The sequence below is a fragment of the Eptatretus burgeri genome, chromosome 16 (genome assembly GCF_056783735.1).
Source record: "Eptatretus burgeri isolate ZD-2024b chromosome 16, Ebu_testis_v1, whole genome shotgun sequence".
NCBI lineage: Eukaryota > Metazoa > Chordata > Myxini > Myxiniformes > Myxinidae > Eptatretus > Eptatretus burgeri.
Genome location: NC_140976.1, coordinates 62,912,815 through 62,925,244, shown reverse-complemented (window position 1 = coordinate 62,925,244; position 12,430 = coordinate 62,912,815). Strand labels below are relative to the sequence as shown.

At 45.3% G+C, this 12,430-nt stretch overlaps 2 protein-coding genes across 6 annotated transcripts in view; both read right to left on the bottom strand.

Annotated features, from left to right (window-relative positions):
• Positions 1-4,503, bottom strand: part of LOC147011192 (uncharacterized) — a 5,485-nt gene extending 982 nt beyond the window's left edge. The window contains exon 1 of the mRNA XM_085860327.1: positions 3,459-4,503. Coding sequence (XP_085716453.1) covers positions 3,459-4,402 — 944 coding nt within the window. The 5' untranslated portion in view covers positions 4,403-4,503. The remainder of the gene's footprint in view (positions 1-3,458) is intronic.
• The window catches only part of LOC147011191 (glycine receptor subunit alphaZ1-like), a 151,540-nt gene that overhangs the window by 53,387 nt on the left and 85,723 nt on the right, over positions 1-12,430 (bottom strand). For all 5 annotated transcript variants that reach the window (XM_085860399.1, XM_085860400.1, XM_085860398.1 and 2 more), the window contains one exon: positions 7,369-7,592. In XM_085860399.1, the coding sequence (XP_085716525.1) occupies positions 7,369-7,592 (224 nt within the window). The remainder of the gene's footprint in view (positions 1-7,368; positions 7,593-12,430) is intronic.

Genomic DNA, 12,430 nt, shown 5'->3' with positions numbered 1-12,430 from the left:
ATAAGTATTCAACCCCGTGAGTCAATACTTTTTACAGGGTGGTGCAGAGCTGACTGGCACATTTGGATATGCGACAATTGAAACATACGAGGTTTATGTTCAAAGCTTGCAATTTTATTGTTATAAATTTTATTGTTTTATTTATGGTAGATAACAACAGGAAGGTGGTCTCCACCAGTTGCAGTGCATTGTCTTAGAAAAATGCTCCCACAACCCCAAAAGTTCCGACCCCACCCCTCGGACAGAAGAGCGGTCTGAAATGTGTCAGTCGGCTCTGCACCATCCTGTAGAAGTGCCTTTGGCAGCGATTACAGCATCGAGTATTCTTGAGTATGTCTGTATCAGCTTTGCACATCTGCATTTGGGGATTTTCTCCCATTCTTCCTTCCTTGCAGATTTGCTTGAGCTCTGTCAAGTTGGATGGGGAGTGTCGGTGAACAGCAATCTTCAAGTTATTCCACAGATTCTCAATGGGATTCAAGAGTGGTCTCTGGTTGGGCCACTCAAGGACTTTCACATTCTTGTTCTGAAGCTATTCCTGTGTTGCTTTGGTTGTATGCTTGGGGTCATTGTCCTATTGGAATGTAAATCTTCACCACAGTCAAAAATCTTTTGCACTCTGAAGCAGGTTCTCCTCAAGGATTTGTTTGTATTTGGCTCCATTCATTGTTCCCTCTATCCTTACAAGTATCCCAGACCCTGCCACCGAAAAGAATCCCCATAGCATGATGCTGCCACCACCATGTATCATGGTAGAGATGGTGTTAGATGGGTGATGAGCTGTGTTTGGTTTCCGTCAGATGTAGCGCTTTGCATTCAGGCCAAATAGTTCAATTTTTGTCTCATCAGACCACAGAATCTTTTCCCTAATGTTCTCAAAGTCTTTCATGTGACTTTTTGCAAACTCCAGGTGTGCTGTCATGAGCCTTTTTCTCAGGAGTGGGTTACATCAGGCCACTCTCCCATAAAGCCTAGATTTGTGAAGTGCTGCAGAGATTGTTGTCCATCTGGCAGGTTCTCCCATCTCAGCCAAGGAACTCTGTAGTTCTGCCAGAGTGGTCATTGGGTTCTTGGTCACGTCCCTGACCAAGGTCCTTCTTGCCCGGTTGCTCAGTTTGGTCGGATGGCCAGCTCAAGGAAGAGTCTGGGTAGTTTCATATTCTTTCTATTTCCTAATGATGAAGCTCACTGTGCTCTTGGGAACTTTAAACACTCAAGAAATTGTTTTATACCCTTCCCCAGATCTATGCCTTTTCACAATTATATCTCGGAGTTCTAAAGACAGTTCCTTGGATTTCTTGGTGGAGTTTCTGCTCTGTCATGCACTGCCAACTGTGGGACCTCATATAGAAAGATGCGTTTCTTTCTAAATCATGTCCAATCAATTGAATTGGGCACAAGTGGACTCCAATCAAGTTGTAGAGACATCTTAAGAATGATCAAAGGAAATTGGATGCACCTGAGCTCATTGTGGAGTGTCATAGAAAATGGGTCGAATACTTATTGATACAAAATATTTCAGATTTTCATTTTGAATTATTTTGTAAACATTTCTGAAAACATGTTTTCACTTTGTAATTGTGGGGTACTTTGTGTAGATTGGTGACAAAAAAATTTAATTTAATCCATTTAAAATTCAGGCTGTAACACAACAAAATGTGATAAAAGTCGAGGGATGTGAATACTTCCTGAAGGCACTGTATGTACACTTGACCACTAGGCAGGAATTTTGCATTTGGCTGTGGTACTGGGCAATCTGCCTCTTCCTGTATGGAAAATACCATGGGATTTTGAACACTTACAATCAAGTGTCGTTGGGATGGTGAAATGTATCATTGGACAAAAATGAATGAATGAGAAAAAAAAAAGTACCCCCGTTAATCCACCCCAAACCCACCTCCTTCAAATTCCCTGCTTTCCTTCCTGAAAGTCCCTGTAATGTCCATCTTGTATTCCCCGTGTTCCTTGCCCCATCCCTCTCCCTTCCACAGATCTCCTGATGTCTCTGTTCCCCAATGTTTTGTCCTTCGCACTCCAGCCCCTCTTGTCTCATGCCCCCCTTGCTGTGTATTGTGTGTTAGCTCTCATACGAGCCTCGACAATGTGTACAACAATAACAAAAAAATAACAAAGTCAGGTCTCAGGAAGAAGCCTAACGGTCAAGCAAAGTGTCACCTCTCCAGACATTATAACTTTTTTGCCTTTTTATTTAAAATTCACATTTTATTTACACGACCTGTCCGTGTAAGTGAGCATGTTTTCCTGATTAAATTGTGCAGATGATGGTCTTATATTAGAAATATGAAGTGCCTTTCCTTGAAGAAGAAAGCAACTATTTCAGCAGCAACTTATCACAACCTCTCCTGCTACTCTCACTAACAAAGAGAGAAAATCAATTGCCTCGACCATCAGTTGAACCCCACCCACCCATTTTTATATTTATTTTTCAGGGTCTAAGGCTCATGGAAAAGATGCAACACAACTACACCAGACAACGTTGGACTTCATTTCAGACAAACACAGCCGCTGACCTAATAGTGGGGCAACTTAGCTAAATATAGCATAACAATTGTGCATTTTGTGAGGAAAGCACCAAATTTGGCACACTAGTAGCCTATCATATTATGAACAGATTTGGATATTGGGCCATCTCAAATTCAGCCGCAGATGGCTGTGGCAGCCATTTTTCAAAAGGGCTACTAGCGGTTACTATAATTTCACTCTAACATTGGTTTGAACATTTATTAAAAGCTGAATTAAGAAAAACATAACCTGTAGCCACCTCAAGTTTAAAGATAGCCGCCATTTTGCAAGATGGCTGCTAATTATTTGTTGTACCGGACGACCATCTCACTCAGAGAAATTGGTTGTTGAGAATGGTGGCAAACGAATCAAGGGCTGCGGCTGATTGATATGAATACCAACATCGCTTATGTAAAGTCAATGGTTGTTGAGCATGGTTGCAAACGAATCATGGGCTGCGTCTCATTCATATGAATACCGACATCTCACTCATAGAAATTGATCGAGAGATGTTTGATTTAAATTTTCTGAATCAGTGACACAGTCCGCTCTGTTAATATTCTCTCAGTTTTGTTCGCACTCTCCCACACACACACACACACACACACACACACACACACACACACACACACACACACACACACACACACACACACACACACACACACACACACACACACACACACACACACACACACACACACACACACACACACACACACACACACACACCTGTGCATTCAAGTGCGGCCTTTTTGCACTCGCAAGGCTTCAGACAGCTCTTCTTGCACTTGCACGATACTAGCTCATAGCAGGTGTGGGCTGCTTTGGGTAGCTTCGTCCAGTATGGCTCGTACACCCCCTCGTCATTCTTGACCCAGCCCCAGCTGGATGGAGGAGGCAGCTCTGGTGTTGGTAGCAGTGTTTGACCCCACACATGGCCTCCTTGGTAGGCCGCCCTCTTCACATGCTTCTCCAGAGCTGCCTTAGTTGGCGGGATCAGCTGCACGTTGTTCTTCTTCATGAAGAGTTTCTTCCGGGCCTTGTCAATGTCGTTGAACGTGCTGGTTCTGTCATAGAGCAATATGACGAACCTCTCGATGGTGTGCATGACATCATCTGGTATGCCACTTGGTGCAGAGGATAGCTTCAGCAGTGCATCTGTAAGTTCTGGCAGAACGGTCCAGATTGTCCAAGCAGTCTTCTTACCATGTCCAGCAAAGCTAGATACAGTGTCACACCCAGTCAGAGCGTGAAACATTGGGAGTGCCTGTGCCTTCTCTGGTCCTAGGCCAGCTGCTATTTTGTGGGGTGCCAGGTACCGAAAAGTCTTCCCAGTGCCAAATGCTAGCCACAGTTCATCTTCTGGTTGCAGTCCCTGAGCCACTGACACAGCCAACACCACAACATCGGTGTCAACTGTCTTGATCAGTATCTTGTGGTGACCATGGTTGGCTGCATGGGATGCATGCAACAACATTCGACTGTCAGCTTCTTCGTGGCTGCATGGAGCGAGCAAGGCCAGGTCTAGCAGTGGTGGTTTGCTCAGGACTGCCTCTCCATAAGTGATAACCAGCTGCTTGTCATCCTGGTCAAACCACCTGAAGATAGCTTCTGATAGGAACTTGAACAGTTCGGTCTTGTTGGTGTCCACTCGGAGGAAGTTCTGCCAGTTTCCAGGTATAACTGCTGCTCTGACCACGCGTCTACTCACTCCTTTTCCATGCTTTGATCTTGCACTGACTTTCAGTGAATCAGCAACGTAGCGGTCCCAGACCAGGTCCAGGTGTGACACAGTCTGAAGCGTTCTTGACAGGTACGGTATGAAGACATCCTGGGCATAGTCATCAAAGCTCTTGGCTACCGCAGGCTTCAGCATCTGGACAATGACTGCCCCATCAATAACTAGGCTGGTGGTATCAGGAGCCTCTGATTGGGCATTGGAGAACTCTTCAAAGCATTTGAGGAGATCACTCTTCGTACCTAGATGGAGACTTTCTCCATCGGAGAGAGCTGGAGGATACACTTGATTCTCATGACGAAAGAACTCTTCAAGGTTTCCATCCCTCGTCTGGCAACTGATGTAGAGCCGTGAGAAAAGTGCCACGTCATTCCTGAGAGAGGCCAGCTGCTGTTTCCCTTTGCTCACACTTCTCGGGGTGGAAGTGCTAAACACCTTCAGCTTGTTCCGACGAATTGCATCATCAATTGGCTTGGTCCTTTCCACCAGGCATTCTCTGGTGAAAGCCTAGAACTGCTCATGGCCAATCTTCTTCACATTCCTGACATTCTCAACTGCAGCAGGACCTGCAATTTCCTTTGTGTCAAGGACAACCAGATCCATGCTCTCTTCCTCAAAGGGGTTGCCAAGCTCTTCTATGACGCTCACAAGGGCACGGACATCCTTGGCGAAAGAGATTTGCACACTTGGTGTCTGGTAGTGATGACGTGTGTCCTCTCGCCTCCCCCAGTGTTGACGGCCATCTTGGAACTCTTCTATGGCCCTGGCAACTTCTGTCCCAGCAATCATCCAACGCCGCAGGGCACTTGGGTTATCAGTGAGGCCGACTGCTCCACCATCTCCTTTGATGCATGCATTGTTCTGTTCATGTGCCTGGTCAATTGGGATCGAAGAGAACACCTTCTTCGTCTTCTGTACACTTTAACTTTTTTTTCTCAACCAAATGAAATTGTTACTTTCTTTGACCATTATTGGACCTTTATTAGTAAATAAACTTTCACTATCAACCTGCATTCCTCTCCAGTAAAGCAGATATGTGTCATAACAGTAACCACTGGTGGCCATTTTGAAAAATGGCTGCCACAGCCATCTGCGGCTGAATTTGAGATGGCCCAATATCCAAATCTGTTCATAATATGATAGGCTACTAGTGTGCCAAATTTGGTGCTTTCCTCACAAAATGCACAATTGTTATGCTAAGTTGCCCCACTATAAGGGAAACTGACTTCATTTTCCAAAGCATTGTGGGTACTTTTTTTTCTCCATACTCAGTGGGGCAATTGAGGAGGAATTTCCTCCTCCCAATGGATGCCAACTATTGGTTGTTTGTCCGTGCTCTATCCTTTAAATGCTGAGTGTCAAGCAAGGAATTAAATCTTTGGTAAGAATATACAACGGTCGGAATCGAAACAGCAACCTCCTTGACTCGGAGCGTGCGGTCTCAACATTAACCCACTGAGTCTGATGGATCTTTGGCCATAAAACATCTGAGAAATTTGGCCAAAAAATATAGTTGTCACACAACAAACTGGACTACTTTACCAAAACCTGGTAAAATATTTCTGGTGCAAAGCAATTTTAGGACTTTTCCCAGACATGAAATCAGAGCCATATCCCAAGACATATGACATGCTATAAACATGGTCTGGCACCCTGCCCTGCTCACCAAACTCTCTTCCCATGGTATCCAAGGCTATTTCCACTCAAGGCTCACAGACTTCCTCTCCTGTCACAGCCAGCATGTGGCCCTTAATGGAGTTCTCTCATCCCCTCTTCCTGTCCAGGCTGGAGTTCCTCAAGGCAGCGTTCTGGACCTTGTTCTTTTTCTGGTTTTCATCAGTGATCTCTCCGACTCTCTGGAAAATCCTCTTCATCTCTTTACCCTCTGCCGTACCATCTGTCATCCCTTAGACCGGCAAACAAGCTTGTACGCCCTCTGCAGATCTGGATATAATCACAAACTGGTCCAACACATGGAACACGTCTTTCAATCCGGACAAATCTCACACTCTCACTATGTCTCTCCGAAAGGACCATCCGGAACCCCCCCCCCCCCAATCCACTTTCGCAACAATCCTCTGGAAGAAGTCCTTTCTTTCAAGCTTCTGGGTCTCACTATCTGCCTTTACGGTAGACACTATCACAAATCTCGGCTTTATGGTAGACACCATGATCTTTCCTGGGAAAGCCACATTTCAAAACCTGGCCTCCAAAGCCAGTCGCCAACTGAGAATCCTCCATCGTGCAAAATCCTTCCTCGACCTACCTGAGCTCCTGACGACATGCAAAGCTTTCGTCCGCAGCCTGATGGAGTACTGCTCTCCCCTCTGGGCTGGTGCTCCTGTCTCTCACCTTTCTCGGCTTCACGCTGTAGAAACCAAGGCATTTCGGATCATTGGTATCTCCCACAATGAGGCTGAGTCTTTGGGCCTCTCACTCTCTCACTGCAGGCAGGTCAGTGGTCTTTCTGTCTTCTACAGTCTTCTCTCCGGTTTCGCCCCCTCTGCTGTGTCTGCGATTTGTCCCCACCACATTTCCGCAGGTCGCTCAAGGTCCGCCAACACCCCCTTTCTGGTAAAACTATCAAAATCACGAATCACTGCTCACCTTCACGCTTTCATTCCTCTTTTTCCCCACCTTTGGAATAAACTCCCTCTACTCACTCTGTTCAATCCCATTCTTCCCTCCAGGCCTTCAAAACAGCTGTTCACCACCACTTTTTATCGTCCCCCATCCGCATCCTCGATTTTTTCTACCCCCGTAAATCCACTCCAAACCCACCTCCTTCAAATTTCCTGCTTTCCTTCCACAAAGTTCCCTATCATGTAAGGTCCTGAAAGTCCCTGTAATGTCCATCTTGTATTCCCCATGTTCCCCGGCCCATCCCTCTCCCTGCCACAGATATCCTAATGTCTCTGTTTCCCACTGTTGTGTCCTTCCCTCTCCCACTCCCCTTGTCTCATGCCCCCCTTGTTGTGCGTTGTGTGTTAGCTCTCATACGTGCCTCGACAATGTATACAAAAACAAAACAAAACAGGGAAATGTTATTATGCAACAAAGTTATGAATATTGGAAAACCATGCAGGGTTGACAAACCAGCTGACCTGATGCTGTAAAGTACGTTTCCATTCTTGAAAATGCGAAGGAGCTTGTTGTCTGTTGTGACATCATGAAAATTGGCTCCTTTCTCGTTGGCGAAAAACAGGTCCGGTTTCCAGATGGAGTCCAACATGGAAGGGTCGAGATCCAGAGAGTCATCTGGATACTCAAGGTAAGCGAGTCGTGGGTCATTCCACTGCTGTCGAAGAAAGATGTTGAGACGGTAGTCCTACAGGGAGAGAGGGGGGGATGAAAAAGAGGAGGTGTTCAAGCACCCGATGAGACTGTCGTAACGGGAACATGATTTGATCCGGTGATAAGCATCTGAAAAGCAACAAGGTCACAATTTCTAAAACCCAAACCCAAATCATCCGCAGAGGTTTTGGAGGAGCCGTTTCACGTTGAGGACATGCTGATAGCAAACGAGAGAGGCCTGAAATCAGCACTATTGACTTCTGTCGAAATGTATTCTACATCAGTTCAGGCTCTAATTAGTCGTAACACCGGGCATTGGCAAGAACAGCTCAAGTGAGCGAACTATTTCTATCTGTCGGCGAGCATTCTTCTCCCAGCCCATCATCACTGTATTGTTTCATGAGAAGGCTTGTGAAGGTAATGATAAAAGTATCATGAAGGGAGGCATGAGCTGCTTTCGAAAAGAGATGTTGTTGTTCGTCTTTCGGCTGCTCCCGTTAGGGGTCGCCACAGCGGATCATCCGCTATGATCCGCATACTGATTTGGCATAGGTTTTACGTCGGATGCCCTTCCTGACGCAACCCTGGTCGCCTCTTACGACACAGGGATAAGGATTGGGTTTCGCCATGATTCCGGGCTGCCCGACATCCTTTCATAGCGCGGCCCAGCGCAGAGCTCCCGTCCTCAAGCGATCCTCCAACCCAAGCCTCCGAGTAGCCGGATTACAGGCGCACGCCACTACGTCCGGTCTGCTTTCGAAAAAGAGATAAACAATCAAATTCCACTTGCAGTGAGGAGAGTAAACAGCAGCTTGTGTTGCACTTTAATCAATAATGTAATTTTTACTCGTTTTCTCAAAATGAATGCCTAATGTTCAGTTCCCATGACTGGATGATGACTTGAGAATGCCACCGTTTGCCGCCCTGCTGTGTTGAAAATTGTGCAATGGGACAGACACGTGGTTTAGCCACTTGTAGCTTCGAGAATCAGGCGATGCTTTAGTCGGCCTCCTTTACCAGCAGTTCCACTTGTATTCGGAAATGTTGAAGACGAAGAATCTCAATTCTCAGAGGCTGGAGCAACAAGTCTGTCTCGTCGCTCCCTTTTTGAGCTGGTTTTCTGCAACAACAAAAAAATGAACCTGTTTCCGATCTTGTACGTACTTTGGACACCGAATCATGGGAGGCCAAAGCGAGGCAGACCAGCTCTCAACTACTTCAACATGTTCAAGAAGGATACGGGCCTGGAGACCATAGAGGAACTACACAATGCTATGATTGACCAAGAGAAATGTCATCTGAGTTCAGCCTGAGAGCCAACTGGAGAAGAAGAAGGATGTAGAAGATATCTTTATTATGACTTTATGAGGGATATTCAATGCATTCCCTTTGCTACCATCTTGTTCTTTCGACTACTCATTCTGACATTACTTGTATTTTAAATCCCTCATTCGATTTGCAATTTTATTCATACAGGGAAGCTTCTGTAAAGCAAGAAGCACATTGGCTGATCACACATTTTGTTGTAACCGCATTTCATTGTGTGTGTATATATATATATATATATATATATATATATATATATATATATATATATATATATATATATATATATATATATATATATATATATATATATATATATATATATATATATATATATATATATATATATGTTTCCTTGCACTCACCCATCGTGCTACACCCCCTTAATATCAGAACAGAAGCTACTGAAGTAGTCTCACAGCAAGTAATACAAAGGGTGGTTTGCCATTGCCTTTCCAGCAGGGTAAGTGTTCACAAATCAGAAGTTCAGCCATTCAAACCAAACTCAGAATCCACGTCGTTACTACGTATTCCATTAACTAAATCATGATATCCATTAGCAGAATACACTTAACATGCACATTGAACTTATTGTTTTGGTAGGGGTCATGTCACTTGAGTATTGGTCCAAGGGCATACGATTGCGAAAGACCTCATGGGAACTTTTACGTCCACATATTGTACTTCCAGCTGGCTTAATGTCCCCTTTGAAGAATGGCCTGCCCCACTTTGGAGTCTCCTCTTGGCACTGCATCAGAACACACTACATACAATGCACGACCAAACAACTCAGAGGTGACCACTCGACAAAATTAGCTATCCTGGCATTTACAGTCGAGTCTTATTTTAACAAACGATACGGTGTGCAAAATGGTCGTTGTATCGAAAACCCAGCTAACTGTGACATCCAGTCATGTCATCACTTCAAAAAAGCAAAACTTAAATAGAAAAAATTGACATTTTGTGTTCACATGTTTCAGTCTGCAGTTCCTGCTAGGCCACGCGAAATACACTGGCTCTAGTGTCCATCCATCCATCCATTGGGACCATACTCTGTGCAGAGTGTTGGTGCTGTCTAATCAGTCTCCTTATCTATTGGGCACAATCCTGGACGGGTCACCACTCCGACACAGGATACCAGCAAGCTGGCACTCATTTTGCCGACCTCGGAAGGATGACAGGCAGAGTCAACCCCACCTGGTATTAATTCAACAACCGAGTGGGATTTGAACTCAGGATCCGAGGATCCCAAGCCCACCAACCGAACCATTTCGCCAACACCAGGCATGCTGTAGTATACTTTCACTTAATTCATTTGCAAAGGCTCAATGGATTTTGATCATTAAATTTTTATTTCTTACATTTCACTGTTCATTCTAAGGAGTTGAAATATGTTCATAAAGCCATAATTGTTCGCCAAAAGTTCCATCCAATAAAAATCTGTGATGACGAATGTTGCCCAATCTACTGCAGGCCTACCTGTCAGGGAAGGAATTCGTATTTGACCGACCTGTATAATCTAGATGCCACATTGCCTCCTGGCTTCAAAGCTGGCTGCCGACTGAAGGAGCGTCAATATGTTACAGAAGCAAATGTGGCAAAATTTTTGACACTCCATCCCTGCCTTCTATCGCCTTTACTCTACAATCCACCATCCATACTTTTCCCTGATCCCCGTATCCTCTCGAACTCGTTCCCTTTTTCTCCCAATTTGTTGTATACATAGTCGAGGCTCGTGAAAGAGCTAATCCAGTGAACGGATCAGGACGTAACAGACAAAAACAGGACGCAAAACACGCATTCATGGAGTGGACAAGATGGATACAGAAGGAAACTCCAAGGGGAGAAAACTGGAAAATTGCAAGGAAGGGGGATTTGGATGGGGTTAACGAGGGTAGAAAAGATCATGGTTTTCGATTGGGGACGATATGAGATGGTGGTGAACAGCGGACTTGAAGACCTGGATGGAAGAATGAGATTGAAGAGGATGTGGAAGTTGGTTCCACATGTGGGAGAAAAAAAATGAACAAATGAGTAGAGGTGAGCAGTGATCCTGGATTGAGGTAGCTTTAGTAGAAGGGGCTTGAAGGTGGGCCGTGTGAGCCCCGCAAAAACCTGGGGAGGACAAAGTATGGAAAGAGCAGAGGGTGCATGCAATACCAGAAAGGAGGTGTTAGAAGACAGAGACCACCGACCTATCGGTGATGGTGAGGAGATCAGCCATAGACTCAGCTTCATCGTGGGAGATTCCAATAATCTTAATACGGTAGGCAGAGAGTTTGGGGAGTATGATGCCAGACAGAGTCAAAAGCTCCATCCATTGCTGGGTGAGTAGAAGCAGCATGTCCAAGGTGGAGTGACCTGGTCTGAAGCGAGTTGGTGATCTGAGATAAGGTTGTTGGAGAAAAGGAAGGATTTCATATGAACTGTGATGATGGATCCCATGTTGTTGCTGATAATTGGAGATAAGCTGTAAGGTCTGTCATTGAGGGGATCCGTTTTTGATCATTTTTATGCCATGTAGAGATGTTCTTTCAGAGAAAGATAGTTCCACCATCTCTACTTTGGAGTCTCCTGTTGGTGGATGCTGGCACACACCGCACAGCAAGGGGGGCATGAGACAAGAGGGACAGGAGACAGTGGGGAACAGAGACATTGGGAGATCTGTGGAAGGGAGAGGGATGGGGCGAGGAACATGAGGTATACAAGATGGACATTAGAGGACCATTCAGGAAGGAAAGCAGGGAACTTGAAGGAGGTGGGTTTGGGGTGGATTAACGGGGGTAGAAAAGATCGAGGATTTGGATGGGGGACGATGAGAGGTGGTGGTGAACAGCTGTTTTGAAGGTCTGGAGGGAAGAATCGGATTGAACAGAGTGAGGAAGTTTATTCCAAAGGCGGGAAAAAAGAGATATGAAAGAGTGAAGGTGAGCAGTGATTCGTGATTTTGGTAGTTTTACCAGAAGGGGGTTGTTGGTGGACGTTGAGCATTTCCAAGCACTCTACAAACTAATTTCAACCTCACTCCACAAATCTGAAATTTTCTGTTTTCTTCTCTATTGTCCCTCCTTGTTTTGTATCTCTCAACTAATTTCAACACCACATGCTCAACTGAGTGCACACGTAATATGCAGATTTCGCATTTGTCGTATTTCAACTCGTGAGTGGAGGAGGCCAATGGGCCGACCACGTGCCTCGTGATTGCAGGAGGTTGATCAGCATCTCAAGGAGATGGCGATGGGCCTGGCATCTGCTTGGGTGATGGCCAGACGGAGGCCCCTGGAGTCCCGGCGGAAAGTGGACGCGGCGACACGCTGCTCCGGCACATGCTCCCATACCTGGGCTCACCTGATTTCAACCAGTTTGTCTCGCCAATGAGCTGGTTTGCGGAAGATTGAATTATTTTCACACATTTATCTCTTCTGAACCAGGATGCTGGTGGATTACCTTGTAACACAATGTATCTTGGACTTTTGGTTTGAAGATTTAATGGAGTCAGGCTCAAGAGGCTACTTTGATTTAAAAAGGACACAATCGCTGGTAGAT